Source organism: Diabrotica undecimpunctata, chromosome 3 (genome assembly GCF_040954645.1).
Source record: "Diabrotica undecimpunctata isolate CICGRU chromosome 3, icDiaUnde3, whole genome shotgun sequence".
Lineage (NCBI taxonomy): Eukaryota > Metazoa > Arthropoda > Insecta > Coleoptera > Chrysomelidae > Diabrotica > Diabrotica undecimpunctata.
The window spans coordinates 90,959,205-90,984,090 of record NC_092805.1 but is presented as its reverse complement, the minus strand read 5'-3'; the positions used below and the strand labels follow the sequence as shown (position 1 = coordinate 90,984,090).

The 24,886-nt window shown below is 34.3% G+C and overlaps 2 protein-coding genes across 2 annotated transcripts in view; one reads left to right on the top strand and one right to left on the bottom strand.

The window, feature by feature from the left end:
• Positions 1 to 24,886, bottom strand: part of LOC140437046 (uncharacterized) — a 126,873-nt gene that overhangs the window by 7,191 nt on the left and 94,796 nt on the right. The gene's annotated exons all lie outside the window — the stretch shown is intronic.
• LOC140437047 (palmitoyltransferase ZDHHC15B-like) overlaps positions 19,694 to 24,886 on the top strand; it is a 34,636-nt gene continuing 29,443 nt past the window's right edge. The window contains exon 1 of the mRNA XM_072526284.1: positions 19,694 to 20,068. Within this exon, the coding sequence (XP_072382385.1) occupies positions 19,725 to 20,068 (344 nt within the window). The 5' untranslated portion in view covers positions 19,694 to 19,724. The remainder of the gene's footprint in view (positions 20,069 to 24,886) is intronic.

Genomic DNA, 24,886 nt, shown 5'->3' with positions numbered 1-24,886 from the left:
TTTATGTGAAACATCAAGACCATTAAATGTTAGAATAAGTGAACATCAATCTTATATTAAAAATAGAGAATTTGTTAAATCTCAAATATGTAAACACGTATGGGAAACTGAACATAGGGTTCAATGGAACGGTTCAAGTGTAGTCCTAAACGAAAGAGATGCTAAAAAGAGTGGAATTCAAAGAAGCGGTTCTAATTATGCTAAATGAGACCTATTGTGTCGCAAATTACTTGGCAGTATGCAGTAGGATCTGGTTACCCACATTAAAAGACGGGTTATACGGGGTAGACGGTTAAGGAAAAGTTAATAAGGAAAATACTACTATTAGTAAGTCAAAAACATATCGAGGACGAGGATACACCATTTATATTTTTATATAACATACATATAAAATCAGAGTTTGGTGTTTATTGAGTGTAAAGTACATATAAGACCAAATACTTACCATGTCGGAATAGTATGAGGTTTTTTCCTCATGATTGATTATGGGATTACTAACAGAAGAATTTTATTGTCATCATTGTATGTGGTCGTCTTTTTAAAAATCAATCACATGCTATGAATTTTTCTGACAGGTATTCTTAAGTTAAGTTGATTTCATATAATCGAATAAACTATCTTACAATAAAGTCGTCCCAGGAACGCAATTCAACAATATTCACAATATCATTTTAAAGTCATCTACTTTAAAATGTATAATAGATGTGTGAATTATCAATATAAATGTGTCAGATAAAATTAATATGTTAGAAGAATTTTTCACCAAATAACAAAAAACAAGATCGTTTAATTTATTAATGTTTTATATTTTGATCATGACTTCCGAAGTGGAAATCGAAACGACAAAAATAAACTTATTTTAAACTTAAATTCTGGCTTATTCCCAACAAAAATATTAAATTACATTAAGATGCCACAAGAAAATAGCTTCCAGAACAGTATTAAATTAGGTTTTACCCCTCTGTGGTCCCTTTTCATGCCAAAAGACTTAATTTTGGATCACTTTCACTTCAGTTGATCTCTTCGATCAAATAATCAAATCTTTTACTACCAATGTTTCTAATTTTTGTAACTATATGATATCTCTGTAGTTAGATAATATCTTTCAATTGCCCATTACTTAAATTTCGTCATCCCTCGTTTATTTTTTGTTTGTCTGCCATTAATTTTTGATCTGTAGGTCTGATCGATGTCCTAATATTTTGACTCTTTCAGCGTAGTGGTTAAAATAGATACATATTAAATACTACAAGTTATTTGTTTAATAGTTGTTGGTAAAACTCTAATAGCACAAACCCCTTTTTACATTACCCCTATTCTGCTTGTATTTTAGACATTTTAACACATGGTTTTACATGTTAACTTATACACAATACATATTAGGTTGGAAGATTTGTTATAGATATCTTATATTTAAATTATCTTATATTATTAACAATTATATTGATTAAACTTATTTATCATGATAATTATATGTGTGTTTTATTTAAAACTGTACCCAAAATAAAAATATTTAAAATCACCACCCAAGCCTATGATTTCCTCGATATGAAGTTAAAAAATTAGGAATGTAGAACGCGAGCGATAAATATAAATGACGTGTTTTTGTAACAATCTTGGAGTCGAATAACTTTACTGCTTATCAGCGATGACATAATAGAATGAATGTTAGGAGCTACACATCATCAGCTTAATGAGCCACATTTTAAATTTATTTCTAAAAATCATTCATAAAATATCATATTCATAAAAATCATATATTAAAGGATATATAGACTATTCGAAGAAAAAATCAACCGTACAATTTGGTTTTCGAAACGCAGTGGGTACGCTCTTTTTAGCATACAAGTGCTATTTCAATATTCCCATAAAGCGTTTGATACAGTAAAATACGAAGCTGATGAGATATTAACAAATATTGGAATAAATACCTGTGATCTAAGAATTATTAGCAATCTTTACTGGAATCAAACATCGTCTATACGTACAGAGGCAGGAAAATCCGATGATATCAAAATCAAACGTGGGGTCTGACAGGAATGTATACTATCACCCTTGCTGTTTAACATATACTCTGAGGAAATCTTTCAAGAAGCAGTAGAGAATGTTGAAGCCCGAATTCGAATTAACGGAGAATGTATCAATAACATCAGATACGCGTATGACACTGTGGTATTCGCTGACAGTTATGAAGCTCTCCAGGAGTTAATGAATCTTTAACCAATGTGTGTTACCTGTACTCACTTATGGAGCGGAAACATTAACACTCACAAAAAAGGTAGTGAAAAAGATTCGCGTGACTCAGAGGGCTATGGAGCGCAGATGTTGGGTGTTTCTCTGAGAGATCGAATCCCAAACGAAGAAATACGTCGTAGAACAAAAACAACAGACGCCATCGAAAAAATCGCGTCGCCAAAATGGAATTGGGCAGGACACGTCGCCAGATTATCACAAAACCGATAGACAAAACGTATTTTAGAGTGGAGACCAAGGCAAGAAGCCATACGGAGCAGAGGACTTTCACCAACTAGATGGACTGACAACCTGAAGCGTGTTGGATGTAAGCCGCACAAGACAGAGATATATGAAGAGCTGAGGGAGACCTATGTCCAGCAGTGGACGCATACAGATTGATGATTATGATGATGCCATCGTCCGTGTAGAGTGTATGTGTGATTGCAGTAAATTATAGAGAAATATATGATTTCATACAGGTGATACAATAGTGTTTTCCAATACCATAGAAGGGCTGTAAAACTTAATGAACAAAATAACGGAAACAAGTAGAAAATATGGACTGGATATAAACACCAGCAAAACCAAGCTAGTGATCATCAGCAAGGAAAACATAACTAGAGCCAATCTGTATGTGAACCAAATGAGAATTAAACGTGTCTCACAATACAACTACTTGGGAACTATAATCAATGAGTCGTGGGACAACAGTGCTTCTGTACGGAGTAGAACCGTGGACATTGAAGGCGGAAACTCTATCAAAACTTCAGGCTTTTGGGCTATGGTCATACAGAAGGATCCTGAAGATACCATGGACACACAAAGTCCCCAATGAAGAAGTGCTGCTGAGAATGAACACAACTGCGGATTTGGTCAACATCGTGAAGAGCCGTAAGCTGCAGTACTTGGGACATATAATGAGAAATCAAGGCAGATACGAGCTACTTCAGTGCATTTTGCAAGGTAAAATTGAAGGAAAAAGGGTCCAAGGACGAAGAAGAATATCCTGGCTTGCTAACCTGAGAGCATGGTATAGAAAGACCTCAACAGAGCTATTTCGTATAGCAACCAACAAAGTCATCATAGCCAGAACGATCGCCAACATTCGGAATGGACAGGCACCCTAAGAAGAAGAATAGAGAAATAAACTATCGAGTCAGTTGCACATTTCCGTACCTAGGGTTCATCAAAATGCTGACGTAAATTGTAAGTTTGTCTTGATTTTTTCCTGAGAAAATTGTGGAATAGGTACGCAACATGCTAAAACCATTTTGTTAATATTCAGTATATTGGTATTTATAAGCGATCGATGTAAAATGTAGAATATTCCGGCCAAAATTCCAAAAAGTCTATAATCCTTCTAGCCCTGGATAATTTATCATTGTATATCATCTTACTTGAACTAGCCGGTGATTGCCTTGGTGTGTACGGATTAATAAAATCTGTCCTCAAAGCAAAGGCTTCATCGCCAATGAATGGTTACATAAGATAACTCTTCTGAATGTCCGCTTGTTTTTCTGGTTCTAGGAATATTTACACTCTTCAAATTCAATTTTTGAAATAATTTAGTTTTTTGTAATATACCACCACCAGAAATATGTCCACATAAATAAAATCATAATTTGCATTAGCAATTCCCATTGGAACGACACTATGATACCCTTTATAATTAAAAAATTGTGAACCTGCTCCGGAAGGAGAGACTATCAATATGTTTCACATCCTAAGCAATTTGGGAATTGCCATCTACGCTTAAACGCTTCAGCAATTGCTATCCATTCTTGTTCGCAACTCGGGATCTGCAACAAACAAGAAAAGTCAGTAAACTGACTGCAACATCTACTGCTTTATCCGCACGTTGTAAGCGACAAGCCAATAACTAAATTGCAAATACAGTATCGTTGATAGGTAAAAAATTAAAACACCCTGATGATGAATACGAGGCTATTGGAAAAATGTCGCAACTAAACTCCGCAATATGACTTACCCAACAAGGCATAGCTGAGAAACTCCTCAATGAAGTAATATATTAGGGACGGTTTGAAAGATTACCTTTTATTATATTTTACACAGCCCAAGTTTAGTCCAGGTAACCACCAACTGAAATATCATTGATACGCATCCCAGCTATTCCAGTACAAATGTAAAGCCCGCCACTCGCGTTCCAACGGCGCAGTACAATTTTGTCGAATGCAATTGCAGTACAATAATGTCGCAAAATCGGATGGGAACACATACGTACCGATTTTGCAGTATTAGTTTTACTTTCAAATCAGAAGCATGTCAGATATGGATATACTTTTAGCGGCTCTTGCTCTTTGTATAAACGAAAAGAATACAAGAAACGTAGGTGGTGGTGCAAAGATTGGTTGCTGAAAAGTTATACATACTGTCACTTACATTTATTAGAAGAATTGCGATTATATCAAGATAATTTTAATTCCCTTTTGTAACATGTTCGAAAATTATTAATTTTCTTTTTTACCAACTCTTCATTAGTATCCGCTTTCACTTCTTAAAATTTAGCAACCAAAATATTTACAACCAACATTTACCAGCAAATGATTTTTTGCAGTCGTACGATTTTGTCGTTGTCACAATATACACGATCAAATTTACGATTCAACCAACTCTGTCGTACTGCTGCAGACTGAGGGCCCGTTCCCACTTGTCGGATATCGGTCCCGGCAAAATGTTGGGTGCTCTAGTGACAATACATTTTGATTGCGTTGTTCACATCTATCCGACACCGTTTTTTTGTCGGCTCCGACACAAATTGTTGGATGTTTTGCCAGCACCCGTAGCCCGATTAAAAATCGTGTCGGACCTCGCTCACGCTGAGTTTTAATGGCTCCGTTCACATCTGTTGGGTGTCGGCGCGAAATTCTCTTAACCACTGCCCGCTGTGATGCAACGCCATGCCATTCTTATCGACTCCTCGTAGAGAAAACTAGCAGCGCCCACGTGTTTTGTGTGTTTTATAGTGTACAAGTTTATTCATTGTTTTATAATAATTGAGATTGAGATAAATCGTAAACCTGAAGATTTGATTCCACTAGTTTATGAATGAGTTGTTCGTTGGGACAAAACTTCAAATGACTATGAGAACAAGCAATTGAAAATATCGGCATGGCGAGAAATTTGCTGCCTACTTATACCTGATTTTGACAAGTTGGAAGAAAAAGAAAGGCAATGTTACGGTAAGTACTTATTTTTATTAAAAAAAATAAAAATTACGTAGATATTCTATACAAACAAACTAGGTATATGCCGTTGTCTGCCAAGGCACTGAGCCTATTGGCAAAACAAAATAATTTGCAAATTCACATCGTATATTATTTGCAATAGGACCACCGCGAGGATTATGTACTCGTTATACTGTACACGCTTTTACAATTTCTATAGTCGTGTCAGCCTGAACATCCATTGATCGATGTAATATTCGCCATTTATTGGCCAAAATACTAAAAGCACATTCAACGTACCTTTTTGCACGACTTAAGCGATAATTAAATATTTTTTTCACGTCATCCAAATGTGTGCCTCCGAAAGGTCTTAATAAATTTATTGACAACGGGAAAGCTTCGTCGGCAACAAGAACATAGGACATATCTTTTACAATTGTTTCATGAAGAGGTTCTGGTTTTGGTATATTCAAACTGGCATCATTCATTTTTTTCCAAAATACAATCTCTTTGAATATCGATGAGTCACATTCTTTTCCATATGAACCAACACTCACAAAAATGAAACGGTATTCGGCATCAACAACAGCGAGTAAAACAAATGAGAAATAATCTTTGTAATTCAAGTACATCGAGTCACTCTGATCTGGTTTTACTACTCTGATGTGCTTTCCATCAACGGCTCCTAGACAGTGTGGGAAATTAGCTTTAATTTCAAAACCATTTGCAATGGCCGTCCATTCGTTTTCACTATCAGGCAACTTAATAAACTCTTCTCTTATTGTATCCCAGATAATGCAACTAATTTCTTTGATAATTTTACTAATAGTCGACACAACAACCCTGTAGCTGAAGTGCAGTTCATTCATAGAACATCAGCTCTAAAAAGCAAAAGAACCAGAACCTGTAAGACAAAATGGCCCACTTTTTGGACAATAGGCTAAAGGTGGAAACTGATCATCCAATGTTATCTTTTTTTAAAGGTATTCTACCGACCGTAATTTCTTTTGATGCTGATGAAACGTTGGATCTTTAATCAGGCGTCTTGTCATTGATACAAAACATTAAAAAGAAACGTGATAATAGACTGTCCATATCTAATTGGGACACACAGTCACGAAATCACCTACAAGGATTTAGATATTCAACTTAAAATCAGAATACGGTTTCTCTAAATGGATCTGGATATTCGACCCAAAATCAGAATATGGTTTCTCCAAATGGATATGGATATTCGACTCAAAAGCAGAATATGGTTTCCCAAAGTGGATCTGGATATCCGACAGACCAAACTATTGAACCTCCATTCACATCGCCTGCTTCTTCTACCTAGTCACATCACTCAAGCTCTACTCAATATAGTTCACAATTAAATTTTGATGCTGGTTTCTAAAATACCTATCTTCTACTACTTGTGTTATTTTCTTAAAATAAATTATTTCGTACCTTAAAAAAATCGAGAGTCTTTCTTCAGCACAAATGCACTCTCTAAATCTTGTCTTTTCTTGCTGAAACGCGCGCCAATAGATCGTGAAAAGTAGTTATGGACATTCTAAAATAATTAAAGCACTTATGTTCGTCACTTCTCAATTCTCCGATTAAGTTATGAAAAGTTCCCAAAGAAAACCTTTCTCTCAAGATTGGATGAACCCAAAATTTTCTTTTATTGGCTGTTTTTCTTTGTTTCCTTTTAAAAAGATAGAACATCACAACAAAAGCTTCGTCGGCGGCGTCCATCGCGCACAGTCGCCTCGTTTATAATGGCTCCGGTTTCGATGGGAGCCAACATACGACTAGTGAGAATAGAAGCGGCAACAACCTTCGATTAAAAAACGGATCCGACATCCGACAAGTGGGACCGGGCTCTGACTTGTTTGTCTGCCGTCAAATCGCGCCAATTTGATCGAATGAGGCAAATACACGATCAAATTACATTCAATTTTGTAGCATTCGACAAAATCGTACTGCAGCGTTGGAACGTGACTAGCGGGCTTTAGAGACACAAACATTTAACTTATCAGAAGACTCACAAACTATTCGTATCCCAGACATCCTGGTTTAATATTCAAACCTAAATAATAATAATTAAAAATATACCTACTTCCATTTTTTACGTGACCAATAGTAGTACATTTATTTGTTAAGCAATAATGTTGCCAACAATATTATTGTGCCATTAATAAATAAAGTCTGATTACTAGATTGTTTGTACTGTTTTACTTATAAAATTGATACATACTTTAAATATGTTTTCAGTGCAGAGTAAATTGCGTCACATGTCTCAGGAATTATGTATCCCCACGACTGCCTTGATGTTACTGATGAATACATTAAAGCTTTATACAATGGTACCTCGATATACGAGTGTTTTGAGGCACGATACATCGAGCGAGCGATATTTTGCTTTGAGATAAGAGCAAGAATTAATACACCAGGAATCGTATTCTAAACACTCCAATATGCGCCCTGCATGTTGGGGTCATGTTCAGCATCTAACAGTTTCTCGCACCTCAGACTATATCTAAGTCTGTGTGCTTGTTTCCCTTAGGTTCGTGTTTTTAGTTTTTTGTACATTTACTTATTTGTTTATTCATTATCACATTTATTTTTATAACTATGGATCCTAAGATGATGTCTATTGAATTAAAACGTGAAATCATAGAAAAATTGATAAAGAGTATAACGCTACCATTATCTGCTTACTCCTTTAAGTAAGAATTAATTGAATTAATCATTTAAAACTTGTAGGATTGTCGTTTTGAGCTGTTGACTCGTACTGTTTAGAGTCTTATCTTGGCAAACCCTTGTTTGTTGCCATATTCTTCTCATCTTTTGTTTCTGTTATCATATTTGATGTTTCCCTCGTTAAAAGTAACTTGTGTGAAGAAATTTTTACTTAAGCTGTTAAAGTTAAGCATTCTTAAAATTCATTAATTCATTAAAAGTGCTCTTAATAAACAGCTAATTGATGTATAGTTTTTATAAAGCCATAAGAGCAAAACAAATTAACGATTAATTTTGTTAAAAATCAAGGAATGGGATAAATGAATGTTTCCGTAAAAAATCCTTCTCTATACTACTTATATTGTCTCTGTTGTATCGGACTTTTTACCACCACTAATATGCCTATCGAGTTGTTTTTCTGATCAGCTGCAGTCTATTTATCCTGCAATTTCTAACTAGCTATTTCATCACTCTTTTATCTTCTGTCTTCTCTCAAAGTTGTGCTGATCCGAAAATTATCTCCTTTATACTCCCTCCCACTGTAATATTAATCTTTACCGCCTGATAAATCCCTGGAACAGAAAAGTCATCGACGGTAGTATTTTAATATGTCACCTAACTATTAAAAAAGTCCTCGATCGGACCAATTCTCACAAAGTGCAGACTTTATATAATATAAGGCAGAGGTAGGCTTTATATAAGATCGTCACCAAGGTCGGCTAGATCTCTTATTTTGCAATAGTAAAAAAAAGTAAAGTTCGTGTAACCTTCTGGCTAAGGTCTAGTGTTAGGGTTTTCAGGTCGCTCAAGCGCCCCTAACATGACTTAACGACTACTTTCGTAGCCGGGACCGACGGCTTTACGTGCCCTCCGAAGCACGGTGGCAGCTCAGATAAATTAGATATTGAAAATTTTGTCGGTGCAGGGATTTGAACCCGGGCCCTCTAGCTTGTTAAGCCAGTAACATAGCCGCTAAGCTACGACTGCCACTTTGCAATAGTAAACCCAGAGCTTAATATCAAAGCTACATCAAACCTTCTCAGAGTATGAGTAAGTTCTGCCGAAGTTACCTTTATATGCTAGAGGTTCGAATGCAGTACGCTGATTGTAGCCATCGAAGCTCTTGATCGTCTTAAAGGATACCTTTTAAGTATGTAATATATCTTGAAATGAGCAGTCTTCAATTATTTTTAAGAGGCCTCATTGATCGAAAAGACCAGGATCTGTCCAGCCTCCCCGATTTTTCGAATTTTATTAACCAATCGTCCGTTCTAAGTTCTTGGTTTTATTCTTTTAGTTGGTACTCCTATGCTCGTTAGTACTCCTAGGTCTTTTAACAACTCTTTATTGTGGAGTAGTTGTAGTATTGTCGAAAGGATTCTTTTTTAACCAGTTAAATATTTCTAAGACGTTGCTAGTCATATTTTATCGAGTTTTCTTTATATACTCGAATTTTATCAGCTCAGCCTCTCTGGTTGTATTTCGTTTTTATTTAGTCGAAGTTCTATGAGTTATTTTTCCATATTCCCGGAACTTTCTCTTTTGAGCTACGGATATGGATTTGATCATAATTGTTCCTCTCGGAGCATCTTCTGGCTCAATATTTAGAGCGGATACAGAGTCTGGGACCAAAACGCTTCTCTGCTAAGTCTCAGTATAATCAGAAACTAAACTCAGAAAAGTTACTTATTTCTGAGTCCTCTTCTGGACCTCACTTTCCAATCTTTCTCAGTAACTCTCAGCTAACTGTACTCGCCTTTTAAGCGAAGCTAGAGGAACAAAAATACTGGCCAGAAAATTTCCCTTACTAATCTCCGTTTTTTCTTAGAATTCTTCCAATGAAATCAGTTTTAGTGGTAGGTTGTAGTCGACCAAGTCCTTTTTTCGAGCTCTGAATTTGTATGTTCCCTTAAAAAATAAAAAATTAAAAAATCATTTAGGAACGATCTAGTGTCATAATAATAATTATGTTTATTACTTTAATTATGTAATTTGAGGGTCATCTGACCTCGTTAAGTGTGGCTAGTTACAAATGCTATATAGACATTTTTCTGACTATGAGAATGGTCTGATAGGACTGAAAACGTTCTGAAAATTTATTTTTACTCATTTCATACTCATAAAGTCATATCAAGTACTCATAAACAGTACATTGAGTAATTAGTAAATGTAATGAGTATATTGACTTAATTTGGGTACCCTCCAGCGACAGTTCTCCATGTTCACCTATGTAACCAGGTCTTCTGGCTAAGTCCTCTTCAGTCTTCGTTCCTCCGTTGGTGGCTGATATAATTCACTGATAATATTTGTGTGGTGCGTTGAATTACGAATATTGGCCGTGTTGACTTGAAGTGATATGACATCTTTTACGGTTGGTACTCCTAGGTCATTGTGGATGGTTGCATTTATAACATACCAAGGGGCGTTAACTATCATACGCAGTGTTTTAAAAGTCCATATTCGTTTTAGTATGACAGTTTTAGTATTTTGTAAAGCAGTATTTTGTTCTCCAATGACAGTTGTGACTTTCTGCCAAGGAACCAATTCATTTGTTTTAATTTTATATTGAGCTGAGTTTTTTCAAGCCGAGTTATTGACTTTAATTTTCCATTTTGTCAACCAATTTTCTAATGTATACAAGTAATTTTGCAGCATTTCAGATGCCATGTCTGGGGCTTTGTTTGAAACAAAAACGGCTATATCATCGGCAAAAGTCGCCACTGTGACGTCATCTGTAGTAGGTATGTCAGCAGGTAGGTACAGGAAGGGACCAAGGACACTTCTCTGTGGAACTTCGGATTGGATTGAGTGATAGGTTGAGAAATCATTATTGAAGTTTGCTTGTAACGAACGTTCGTTAATATAGGACTTCAGGATAAGGTACATATCGCTAGGAAGTAAAGATTTTAATTTATATAACAAACCGTTTAGACTTTTGTAAGACTTTATTAAAAGCCTGCTGAATATCGAAAAATACTGAGGCACAGATTGTCTTCTCTTCCAAACTTTTCTTAATTTCATTTACTATTCTATGACACTGTTGAATTCTTAAATATTTTTGACTGAAACCAAACTGATGTTCGGGTATTATGTTCTCGAGTGGTACAGTTTTACTTATTCTATTTAGCAGGAGTCTTTCAAATATCTTGGACATGAAGGGTAGCAAGCTTATCGATAGGAAGAAAGGTTCTGTGTGCAATTTACCTGGCTTTCCAATCATTATAATATGAGCACATTTCCACAGGATTGGAAAATGGCTTAACTGCAACATTCTGTTGTAGATAATAGTAAGCATGAGAACTGCTTTCCTGGGTAGATGTTTTAGGATTCTCCCATCGTTTAAATTTTATCCTGGGACTTTGTGAGAGTTGGTACTCATTATTATTCTGCGAACCTCGAATGGAAAGAATGCTTTTATTGGAGGTGATGGTTGGCAGGGTGCATCTAGATATTCGCTAACTACATCATCATTTATGTTTTGACCTAAATTTGGAGTAAATATATTTTTTAAATATTCTGCAAATACATTAGCTTTTTATTGTCAGTCTGCACCCAACTTCTATTAGGTTTTCTTATTGGAGGAATTGGTAGTGTCGGTTTCTTAAATTTTTTAGTTGCTCAATATATAGAGTGGTCATCTGGAGCGAGATTGTTAATATAAAAATTGAAGGTGCCATTACGAGCTTTATTTAGAGCTGACGTTAGCTGGTGTGTTAGTCTATTTAGCTGTTTCTTATCGAGTGGATTTCGAGACCTTTGCCATTATGCACGCGCTTTTTTTTCGGTTAGAATTTGTTTAATATGTAATGACACATTGTTTTCTTCAGGATTACCCTTTTTACTTATAGGAGTAGATTCCCAAGCAGCGTTTTGTATTACAGCCGTTAGCTTTTGTACTGCAAATTCTAGCTCATCAGATTCTTTTATTCGTTGATCTAACGTTATTATGGTGTTTTCAAATTGTTCCCAGTTTGTTTTTTTTTTTGTTGGATAATCTTAATGGCTGTTGATTGTATATTATAGTTGTGCTTAATGTTATTATTATGGCACTGTGGTCCGAACTTAGGTCAAATCTAGACTCTATTTTTTAATGCGTGTTAGGTAAACCTTTAAGTATTACAAAATCTAGAAGATCCGGAATTTTATTGTTATATGCTGACCAGTATGTTGGTTGTCCTGTAGATAAGAAGAATGAATTGTTTTTCTGTAGTGATCGATGTAAATTTCTACCTTTCGTTGCAGTTAGTCGTGATCCCCTTAAGAGTATTTTTGCATTCCAATCGTCTGCTACAAGGAACTGTGGGCCTTCTGATTGAAGTGCTCCGAATTTTAGGTGTGGAACTGTGGTTATATTGAATGACTCTCTAAAACTAATCATATATATATATATATATATATATATATATATATATATATATATATATATATATATATATATATATATATATAATTTATATATATATATATATATATATATATATATATATATATATATATATATATATATATATATATATATATATTGTTAAGTTTTAAAAATAACGTAATTTCTTGGACATGGTTTATTAGGCCGTTGGCATTCCAGGCCGCTATTCTTATTTGCTTAGCCATTAATTTGTTATTTTGTTTATGACTGTTGTTAGCATGTTGAGGATCATGCTGTTCTAATTAAGCAACTGAATAAATAACATTTTAAATTTATTTAGGAAGTCTGACATCAGCGTAGTTATTATTATTATTATTACTGTTTTCATTTTGTCTTTGGGGATTTCCTGAAACAACTTAGGAATAACTACCTTTATATATGATTGGCTGCTGTACTGTGTTTTCTGGGTTGTACGCTGTATTGTAGTCTGGGTATTTTTTGCGTTTTATTTACATTATTTCTATTTCTGTGGGACCACCACATTTTGCTCAATTATATGCTTTTAAGCAATATGATCTGGAGTGCCCATAGGCCTGGCATCTGGTGCACTGGATTATACCGTTCCATTGTCTTGAAGCCTCTACGTTAAGTTTTGAGTTTAATAAAAATTCTATTTCGTATGCTTTTTTATTATTTGTGTTGGGTTCAAATCGATAAAGAATAGTGGAAGAGGTTCTTTTGTTAGTATATGTTTACCATTGATTATGTTTCCAACATGGCGGCCCTTTTTCGCAAGTTCTGTTTTTATATCATTTGTATCAATTCATCAATTGTGTGATGGAGTCCTCTTACTACAATTCTATATGCTCTATACTGTTGAAATTGGTAGCTGTGGATTTATAAATCCATTTTGGATAATTTTCAAATTTTTAAAATTTTTAATAAATTTTATACCATTTTACTCAAAAAGTTTTTACTTCATAGTAAGTATATTATTTCATTAATATTTTAAAGATACGAAGGTGTTACGTTGTGCCATATCACTTTCTAAACCTTACCTGCTCTACTCGTTGGTATACATCAAATTTACCTTTGTTTTTACTTCATAGTAAGTATGTTAATATTTTAAAGATACGAAGGTGTTCTATCTATCTATCTATAGCCCAAAATCTATTCATGTGTTGAATATAGGCCTCTCCCATTTGTCTCCATTTGTCTCTGTCTTCTGTTTGTCTTTTCCACATTGGACCTGCGCTTTGCTCAATGTCATCTTTCCATCTCATTTGCGGTCGACTTCCTGACCTTTTTGCAGTATATGGTCTCCAGCGGCCAATTTCTTTATTCCATCTTCCATCCTGATATCTTTCGTTATGCCCAGCCCATTTCCATTTTAATTTCAATGCATGTTCGACAGCGTCTGTTGTTTCGGTTTTGCATCTTATCCACTCGTTCCTCTTTTTATCTCTCAACGATATTCCCAACATTTGTCTTTCCATAGCTCTTTGAGTTTTATTTATTCTATCTAAGTTGCTCTTGGTACACGTCCACGTCTGGGCACCATATGTCAGAACAGGTAGAACGCATGCATTAAATACCTTCGTTCTTAATTTTAAAGGTATTTTTTGGTTTTTGATAGTATATGAGAGTTTTCCGAATGCAGCCCACTCCATTCTTATTCTTCTGGTTATTTCTTTAGTCTGGTTACTTTTGTCTGCTCTGATAGCTTGTCCTAAGTAAATATATTCTTGGACGTGTTCTTTGTTTGGTCCACCTATGGTAATTACTGATCTGTCTTCTGTATTAGTCATTATTTTAGTTTTCTTTAGATTCATTTTTAGTCCTTTCTCAAGAGATGTTTTTTTTTTCTAGGTCTGAAATCATTATTCGTAGTTGTTTCATAGTTGTTGCTATCAGGATTACATCATCGGCGAATCTTAGATGATTTAAATATTTCCCGTTTATACAAATCCCTTTATTGTCCCAGTCTATAGATTTAAAAATGTCTTCCAACGCCAGAGTAAATAGTTTGGGTGAGATTGTATCCCCTTGTCTGACACCCCTACAAATTCTAATTAATGGAGTTTGCAAATCTCTGTCTAGCTAAATTCTGATAGTGGCGTTGTGATATATATTGTGGATTAATATACTGTACCGTGAATCTATTCGGCAATTAACCCTTAACTAGTCGCTACATGGTCAAAAAGACCGCACGTATTAAAAATTGCTAATATTTCGGAAAAAAATTACATTTGGCAACCACTGCCTTCAGTAGCTTACTCATTCGATACAAGGAGCCTCAGTACTAAATCAGAGTAGCGGGATTTGTTGATTAGGAGTTACAGCGCAAAGGTCATAATTTCCGCGCGCGTCTAGTCAGCTAAAAAGTTTTTATAAATCGTTTTGTGTTTCTTATCACCTTAAGGTATGTATACACGCTAGTTTTTTTAAATAATGTACTATTATACTTTTGTCTTATTGTTTAGTAACCTTTTGAATATACCTATCTTTCTTTTACTATGTAATTAGTCATCAAATTTTAAATTACTTTGCAGCAAATTACTATTACGATATTTTATAATTTTCTTTGTTCTATTATTGAGAATCAAATATTAATTTTTTTAAATTTTAAGCTACAGCAAACTTTCATGTATAACTTGTTTGGCTTTATTTTTAGAATGGACTATGAGAAGGAACAAATGAAGTAAATCCGGAAGTTATTGATGAGAGTTAGGAAGATTTGGAAAGCGAACAAGAACAGGATTTAGAGGAAATAGGAGAAGTTTTACTGAATAATGTACAAGATGAAAGTGTTTTTAGGGGAAAAGATGGTACAGTGTGGAGAAAGCATCAAAGAACAAATAAAAGGGTACTTATGAGCAAGCCTAATTTAGTAAAACAATCACCTGGGCCTAATAGATTTACATAAAAGTTGAAAGACATTTATGAAATATGGAGTTATTTCATTGATGAGGACATGATTTACATAATTGTAGAGTCCACTAATAAATACATTGAAAGTATAGCAAGCAATTTCTCTAGGGAGAGGGATGCAAAGCTTACAAACCCATCTGAAATTCGCGCTCTTATATGCCTTTTATATTTGGCAGGGACATATAAAGCCCATCACCTGGATACAGAAGATATCTGGCAAACTAATGGCGAAGGTATCGAAATATTTAGACTAGCTATGTCCTTATCCCGATTTCGGTTTCTTCTAAGATGCATTAGATTTGATGATAAGGTCGATCGTGAAGAACGTAGGAGACTGGATAAGATGGCCGCCATCCGAGTATTTTTTGACAAATTCGTAGAAAAGTGTAAATCGGGATATAACTCTTCGCAAAATTTAACATGCGATGAAATGCTTCCTGGATTTTTAGGGAATTGCCCTTGGATACAATATATTCCAACCAAACCCTCAAAGTATGGGCTCAAAATTTTTAGTTTATGTGATGCTGAAATGTATTATGCCATAAATATGGAGGTTTATGTGAGTCGTCAACCAGATGGCAGATTTACTGTAGAAAATTCCCCGAAAGAAGTTGTAAAAAATGTGTGCGCCAATAAAGAATTCTGAGCGTAACATTACTCTAGATAATTGGTTCATTAGCATTCCTCTAATAGATGTTTTAAAAAAAGAATTTGGATTGACTGTTGTAGGGACCATTAGAAAGAACAAAAGGGAACTGCCCCCTGAATTACTTCAAGGATCTCGTCCTCTAAAATCAAGTATGTTCGCCTTTAGCGATACATGTACCTTAGTGTCGTATATCCCCAAAAAGAAGAAAGTTGTATTGCTTGTTTCAAGTCTACATGATGACGACGCTATAGATAAAGAAACATTTTAACATTATAAACCAGAAATTCTGACGTTTTATAACAAAACAAAAGGCGAGGTTGACGTCGTTGATCAGCTATGCTCCTCTTATGATGTTTCGCGAAAAACAAGACGTTGGCCCATGGTATTTTTTAACACCATACTAAATATCGCAGGCATTAATTCGCTAGTGATTCATGCAAGTAACAAGCTTGCTAATAATAAAATGCTTAGCAGAAAATTTTTAAAGCATTTAGCATTTTCTCTTATGGATAAACATCTACGGGTCCGAGCAACAGTAGACAATTTAAATATAGATCTGAAGTTATGTATTAAGGCCATATGTAATATTCCTAACACAGATGGCACTCCAACAAATGAAGGAATACATGGTAGATGCTACTTTTGCGACCGTAAAAAGAACCGGAAAACGACTGTTTCCTGCTGTAAATGTAAAAAATTTTTATGCAGAGAACATACACGTGCAGTATGCGAAGAGTGCCAAACTGAACTTATTCGGATTAACTAAAAGTTTCCTTTTTTTTTTATCGGAGTAGACAATAGTTTTTTTAATGTTCTGTCCAGTGTTTTTAACATTAGTTTACTTTTTATATTATTTTGTAATATGTTACTCTATTTATTAAACCTTAATAAAATCGTGTTTTACTTAAACTGGTTCCAAGTACTTTTATTAACACAAACTAAGAAGTAAAAGACCAAACGGTCGTTTCGACCGCGCGCGACTACTAATTTTCAAAAATTCCTAGCGACTACTGAAGGGTTAACTAGCGCTTCTTCCACTGCCCATAGTTCTATGCTGTCAAACGCTTTTTCATAGTCAACAAACGCTAGGTATATTAGAAGGTTGTATTCATTGGTCTTTTCTATCAATATTTTAAGGGTGTGAAGGTGGTCGGTTGTGCTGTACCCCTTTCTAAATCCTGCCTGTTCAACTGGTTTGTATGCATCAAATTTGTTGTTTAGTCTAGTTGTGATCACCATAGTGAAAGTTTTATAGATTTGTGACAAGAGAGATATTGGTCTATTGTTAGCTAATTTTGATCTATTTCCTTTCTTTTATCCTTCTTTTAACATTTCAATTAGAATTTCATCGTCTCCCGGAGCCTTATTTCTTTTCATATCTCTAATTGCTTTTTCTCTTTATTTTTCGGTTATGGGGGTAATATTTTAGAGTTTACATTCATTATTTTCTTTTTCAGGTTTTGTTGAGTTGTATCAGGTGGACTGTTTTTAGAGCTGTAGAGGTCACTATAATATTCCCTTGTTATCTTAGATATTTGGGTTCTGCTTTTTTCTATTACACCTTGTTCATTTTCCATCTTTATGATTTTATTTCTTCCTAGGTGGGACTTGATAGATCTTGAGTTTCTGTTTTCTTCTATAATCTTCTCGATTCGGTATTCTTGATGTCGTTTGAGATCTTGTTTTATATTTCTTTATTAAGGGTTTTGTATTCAGTTGTATTTTTTTTATTTTTGTGTAGTAGGCTTCTCCGTTGTTGTAGCATGTCTAAAGATATGGCACTTAGTTTTGATTTTTTGTCTGATTTTGCTGGTGCTACTTCTAAGCTAGTCTTTAGAAGTTCTTCAGTGATGGCTTTGTTTAGTTGATCTAGATTTAGGTCTGTTAGCTTTAGTTCTTCAGCTGTTCTTAATTTGTTTTGGTATTGTTCTTTATTCTCCTTTAATTTTTCTGGGTGGACTTTTTTCTTAGAGTGCACATATTGTCTTTGATCTTTTTTGTGTTTAATACTTATTTTAGCACGTATCATTCTGTGATCACTACCAGTAGAGATTGAGTTTATTACTGTGACGTCTTCGAAAATGTTCTTTTTGTTTGTTAGTATGTAGTCAATTTCATTTTTAGTGTTCCCATCTGGCGACATCCACACCCATTTCCTATGTGGTTTTTTCTTGAAGAAAGAGTTCATGGCAAATAATTTGTTGTTTTCTAGATAGTTAACCAATAGATCTCCTCTTTCATTTCTTACTCCATGTCCAAATTCTCCAATACAGTTTTCGTTTTCTTTTAGTTTTTTGCCCATTTTCGCATTGAAATCGCCCATTATAATCGTGTAGGTGGTGTTTCGATACGTCATGGACTCTGTTAGGTGTTCATAGAATTCTTTAATTTCTTCGTCTGTATGTGTAGATGTTGGCACATAAATCTGAATTATTTTTAAAGTGACCTTTTCGCTGATATTTATGATTAATAAAGCAATTCTTTCTGTTATTTCTACGTATTCCTCAATTTTATGAGCGTATTTTTTCGAAATCAGAAAACCAACTCCATCTAAACTTTCGTTTTCTCTGCCTTTAAAATACAATATGTTTCCAGACTTTAGCGAGATGCAGTTTTCACCTTTTCTTTTAACCTCCGATAGTCCGATTATGTCCCATTGTAGGTGTTAAACTTCTTCCTCTAATTCATAGAGTTTCTCGTCTTTAGACAAAGATCTTACATTGAAAGTTGAGATATACATTTTTGTTGTCTGTATTGACGAACCACTGTCTCCCCCAGATCCGATGAGACTGACCTTATTAGATAAGGTGTAGGATTTGCCACAATATGAACCACCTACCTGGGGACCAGTTCCGTTCGGGTTTGTATTCGCCATTTGAGAAGGGAGGTGTTGACCATAAAACTCCAAGCTGGTCAGACGGATTGGTGAGTGTATATTCAGCCGCCCACTCTGGGTCACACGCTGTTCGTAGCCGTCCACTCTGGATCAGACGCTACTGATTCTATATTAACCCTAAAATTTGGGGGTGCCACTTCCGCCATTCTCGCCGTACCGAAGGTATCCTTCTCCGCCTTGAATGCCGTTGTGGTCTTCATCCGTGACCCTGGACAAGGGACCCTGAGCGGGTACTAGTTTCCTGGAGGGCAGAGAATAATTCATTCTCCCTGATAGGACTGTCTAAGGAGTTCCTACCCACTACCCACGTTGTGCTACGTGGTGCTAACCTAAGGTGTTACGTTGTGCCATATCACTTTCTAAACCTTACCTGCTCTACTCGTTGGTATGCATCAAATTTACCTCGCCTTTAGTACTATAGAGATCATTATAATATTCCTTCCTTTATCTTTGTCATTTGAGTTATGTTTTTTTTTCTATTTGACCTTGTTTATTTTTGAGTAACATGATTTTATTTCTTCTTAGTTTGGACCTAGTAACTTTTAAGTTCATTTTTTTTTCTACATCTCTTTGGATGTAGTTGTCTTCCGTATGGATTAATTCCATATTAGGATTAGGCGTTTTGTTTTAAAAATATTGGTGATAAAGAAAATATCATTAGCTACCAAGAAAATTATTTTTTACTTTTGACACCCACTGTCAAACTTACATACCTGACAGTTTGTCGAAACAGTCGGCATGTTTAATCTAAAAAAAATTTTACCAGTTATAATTTTCACCATATATATTTTTCTCTACCATTCTTACGTTTTAGGATTCCTATTTGTACATCCTGCCATTGCGTTATGGGAATTTATAATTGGTTTGATATTTTTTCATATATTCTTTTCCTTGATGGTATGGTCTACGTTAGCCACAATTTTTCAACCGTTACCGATAGTACCAGAGAAATACAGACTTACGGCAGTGGAAATAAAATTATATAATCATTGTAGTTTTGAGCAAAAGCAATATATATTGAACTATTTCTATGAAAAAAAGGAACTTAATTTAAGAACAAGAACACCAAATTTAAATCTACGGTAAGCCAATACGTAAAGTATTTTTATAACCAATGAAATGAACCATGCAATACCATGCCATAAAACTTATTTTGTATGTTTCTTCTATATGTGTTTTAAAAACACATTTATGTTTATCATATTTGTTATTATAATATAAATTATATCTTCAGGTCCTGTTGAAAACTACATATATTGTTCTAGGTATATCTTATCCTACGCTGTATTTGTTATTTTTACCCATGCCCCACTGCATAGTTTTTCCCACACTCATGGCTCATTATTAATTCGATAGTCTATCTCCAAACATTTTGCCCTGACTACTTATCTACCCTACACTTGAACCATGACTTTTTATGATTTCTTCGTTGTCCATGTTTTTCTACCAATTAAATTTATAGCACTTATCAGTATCTTGAGTACTTATCTACCCTACATTTGAACCATAACTTGTTATGATTTCTCACTTAAACCCTCCTGAATTCATTTTTTTATCTCCACAAACGTGTCTGCTTTTCTCTCTACTATTGTTGTTAATTATTGTCCATGACCATTGGCCAGCATGACCTATCTCTCTGTAAAGATTCAGCCAATTTAACTGAGACCACTTTTATATAAGAAAAGTGTCGAGGTCCTTTTTCGAGAACCTTTTTCAAGAAATAAAATTTTGACGTATGTTTAGTGCTTTTTTTTTGTTTTTTACCCTCTTCCAGCCCCTCAGAACTTTGGCAAATCGGCTATATACACATAGTCTCAAAAATTATGCATACACTTTTATAAATCGGTATCTTTATCACATATTTATTAGGTCTTTTTCATATAAAATACCTTTTTTGGTTTTTTCTTTTATTTAAATACCCATTTAATTGATCTGGTTTTGTAAGGTCAAGATCAAGGTATAAACATTTGAAAAGTTTCTTCTGGTGAAATTTGTGAAAACGTGATTTAGAATGAATCGTAATTTAATTTCTGAGTTCGACTGTGCAAGAATTATCGCTTTAGTTGAAGAAGACCATTCACAACGGTTCTTGGCGGAAAAAGTAGGTGTTTCTCAGAGTAATGTCTCACGGATATGGAATATGTTTCTGGAGACAAATTCGATACATAATAGAGCTCGCTCTGGTAGACCCCGAGTTACGAATGAGCAACAGAATAGATATATAAGAATTTTCATTCGAAGACTATGTCTGTACCAGCCCTCCAAAGAGACTTCAGGCATGCTACATGAGTCAAAGTATCGTTGGATACAATGAGAAGAAGAATTTTAGAGTCAGGTTTGAGGTGTCATCGACCAATAAGAGTTCCTCAGCTGCAATAAGACATGTTTTGCACTGCCTCCAGTAGGGTCAACAACACATACAGCTCCCTCAACAGTTTGTGCTTTTTTCAGACGAGACCAGAATCTGTTTAAAAAGTAATAGCCGGCGAATTCGTGCTTGGCGAGAGCGAACAAGAGCTGTACAACATGCCTGTCTCATACTTTGTTTCGCTGGTTGCAGGGATATATTTTGGGCAGGTATTATGGCAGGTGGACCCATGGAATTTGTGGTTATTGACGGGATTCAAACAGGACAAAGGTATATCACACACATTTTAGAACCTTATGTGAGATTATGGCGTGGAGCTGTGGGTAAAAATTTTGTGTTTATGGATAAAGCCCGCTCAGATAGGACTAAAGCGGTTAATCACTATTTTGAGACTGAAGGTATTCGCCGTTTGGCGTGCGATATTTCCAAACATGAACCTTATTGAACATCCGTGGTATGTACCCTCCAGAACTGTTGATGCCGAAGGAATCCTCCTAGAAACCATCATGAACTTACAATGGCCTTTTTATTTATTAAAAAACAGTTTTTCTTTTAAAACAAAAATATGTTTCAACGCTATGATATTTGTATAAATGATCTATATCAGAAGTACTTATCTGAAAATAGTTAATATTAACGAAAATTTTGAGTGATTTATAACTTATGAAACTATGTATATAAGCTCTCCACCAATGCCTGATAGACGTCTGGTTTTGCCGTTGTAAATAAACTCTTATTGGAGGTATCTGATAGTTTTGAAAGATATTTTTCCAAATACATAATTCACATTAAAATGAGCAGCTCTCAATGCTTTGATTGTGCGTGAGAATAAGGACAATATCACATGTCAGTTATAAAAATTTTAAGAAGTTTCACTTAATATCCACAAGGAAACTAAATTTCTGTAGTTGGCATATCACAGCTATCACAAAAAATTTTATTTAAAAAAATTCCTTTATAAAAGGTATGCTAATATAAAAACCCTATCGGGTTACATCACAAAACGTTTTCGGAAAACCTATTCCATCAGCAGTGCTATCCTATAATAATTATTACCACTTTAATTATCAAAAACGTGAGAGTTAAAATTTTGATCAAAGTTATTACAAAAATGTGGTTTAATACTTACTGGATTTACATGTTTGAAGCCACTAAATATGTGGGTCTTTAAATGTAGTTAGAATAATTTTGAATTACATCTTTGATTACATCTTTGATGAATGATGATGATTAAAAAACTATGATGTTTAAGTTATAAAAGAAATTGGTCACATGGTAACGTAGGACTCCACTGGAGTTGCTATTCCTTAGACGAAGTGTCTGTGAGGACTTGTTGATCGCAACTGATTAAAATAACATATTAGGACGGAAGACGGAAGTCTGAACAAAGCAGTCAAATAGCCAGAGGTATGTGTCTAAATGTAACAGTAGCCAACATTATGTATAATTAAATATGTTAAAATTTGATTGATTATAACAGTAGCAACGATCAATATATTCGAATTAAGAGTGTGATTTACTCTGGAAGTTTGATGGAAAAGATGTATATTAGGTATTATTGTGAGTGGATTGAAGATTGATAAAAGTTATTATTGTAGGTAGGCAAACAACTATTATACAGATATCTGATTCAATGGTGGAGAACTAAAAATTTTTATGAAAGGCCTTATATGTTATATCAACATTTGGTACCTGGAATATGGAAAGCAGATAATATGTGCATTATGTTGGTTTTTTTTATTATTACACTGTGAGATGTTAGTTGATGTATGTGATTGTGTATTTGATATAAAAAGTGAATAGAATAATTGGTGTATTATACTGCTGGTATAATATTTTCCTTCTTTCTGCATTTTTTTTTATTTCTAGATTTCCTCTATATACTTCTTTTTGTGGTATAATTCGATTGTCCTTTTGTCCATTAGTATATTATATATTTTCCAAGTATTTATTGTTTTCCTGTTTTTACAGTATCAGTGATTATTTCCTCATTCTGTTTTTTTTCTTGCTGAATTTATTTCTTATACATACATCTCCTGCCTTTCGTTATTTCCACAAAATTCTATATTTCTCTTATTTTTCTAAATTCTTCGTCAGTGACTTTTTGGTATTTTCTTCGATTTATTTCTGTTGTCCTTTATCTTCTTGGACCATGCTTATTTAAGCTTTCTTTCTCGCTTTAAGTTTCAAAATTGGTTTTGCTTTATAATCTATAAATAATATGTAGTAGGGGAGAGTGGGGCACATTCGGTCCCATAATTGTTTTTAGGTAAAAAATACAAAAAATGTTTCATTATATTTAATTTGCAAACAAAAAGTAAAATATATATATTACACTCTGGCTGATTGTGCCCCCAGTGGGGGTACAATCAGCCAGGCCAAGGGGCACTTTTGGGCTGCAATGTTTTAAGGTATACAGAAACGGCATTGTTACAAGTTAAACAGTTTATTAAAAGAAACGTTATCAAACATTGTTTTGAACGTACAAAATATGGAAAGGTAAGAAAATTAGCACATCAAAAAAGAACTAATGAACCAAAAAACATTATTAACTAATAACTAACAAAGATATTTACTTAACCGTAATTCCTTCCAAGTTGTAGTGAAATGTCACCGTCGAATCTCTTCGAGATTTAGAGAATTTGGTAAGTCTGGCATGAATACTTGATTTTTCGCAGGTTTCTGTATCCTCTATTTGAGGAAAATAAATTTCCCTTGCGCCGCAAATATTTGACAAACTATTCAGAATCAGATAATTTTTTCAACCACATTTCCAACATAATAAACCACTGTTGTTTTTAGTTCAAATTTTACTAATATGAAAGTGTCTTTCATGAGTTCCTCGCCGGATTCAAAAGATGCAAGACTTTCATTGTCATATGAGTCGTCACAAAAAATACTCACTTCCGATTCACTGCTAGAGATGTCATCAAAAACTTTTTTTTTAATTTTTTGAATTTTTGCTTTCTTTGCTTGTTCATCCCTATTGGTTAAGATTTTAGCTTCTTTCTTAGATTACTGTCCTCTTTTTCTGATTTCACTTTTTCTTTTATTTTATTTTTTTTTTTTTTCATTTTCTATTTTCTCCAATAGTTGTTTTTCAGGAGTTTCTATATAAATTTTAGATTTTCCTTGGTTTGCTTTAATCTTTCTTTTTTTATCTTGACGTTTTTTAACTATTGGGAAAGGTCTTACATATTCAGGACTTAGAATTTTGCTCGGAACTGTTTCGTCGCCCTCGATCTCTGACTTTTCATTATTATCTCGTACAGAGTCATCAAGGACTAAGCCGACACTTTTTGAAGTAGATGGCTTATTATTTATTTCAAGATCTGCATCTTGATTTGAGATATTTTCACGTCTTGATTCATTCTTATAGACCTTAGTGGCACCAAAATCTGCGTCACTAAATGCTTGTAAATTACGGGGCCATATTCCTGGTTTTTCAAAGAAGCTTGTAATATTTTTAAGGAAAAATGCCTCTAAAATGGTTGTTTTGTAATTTTTGGGATATTTTTAACAGCAACAGTTT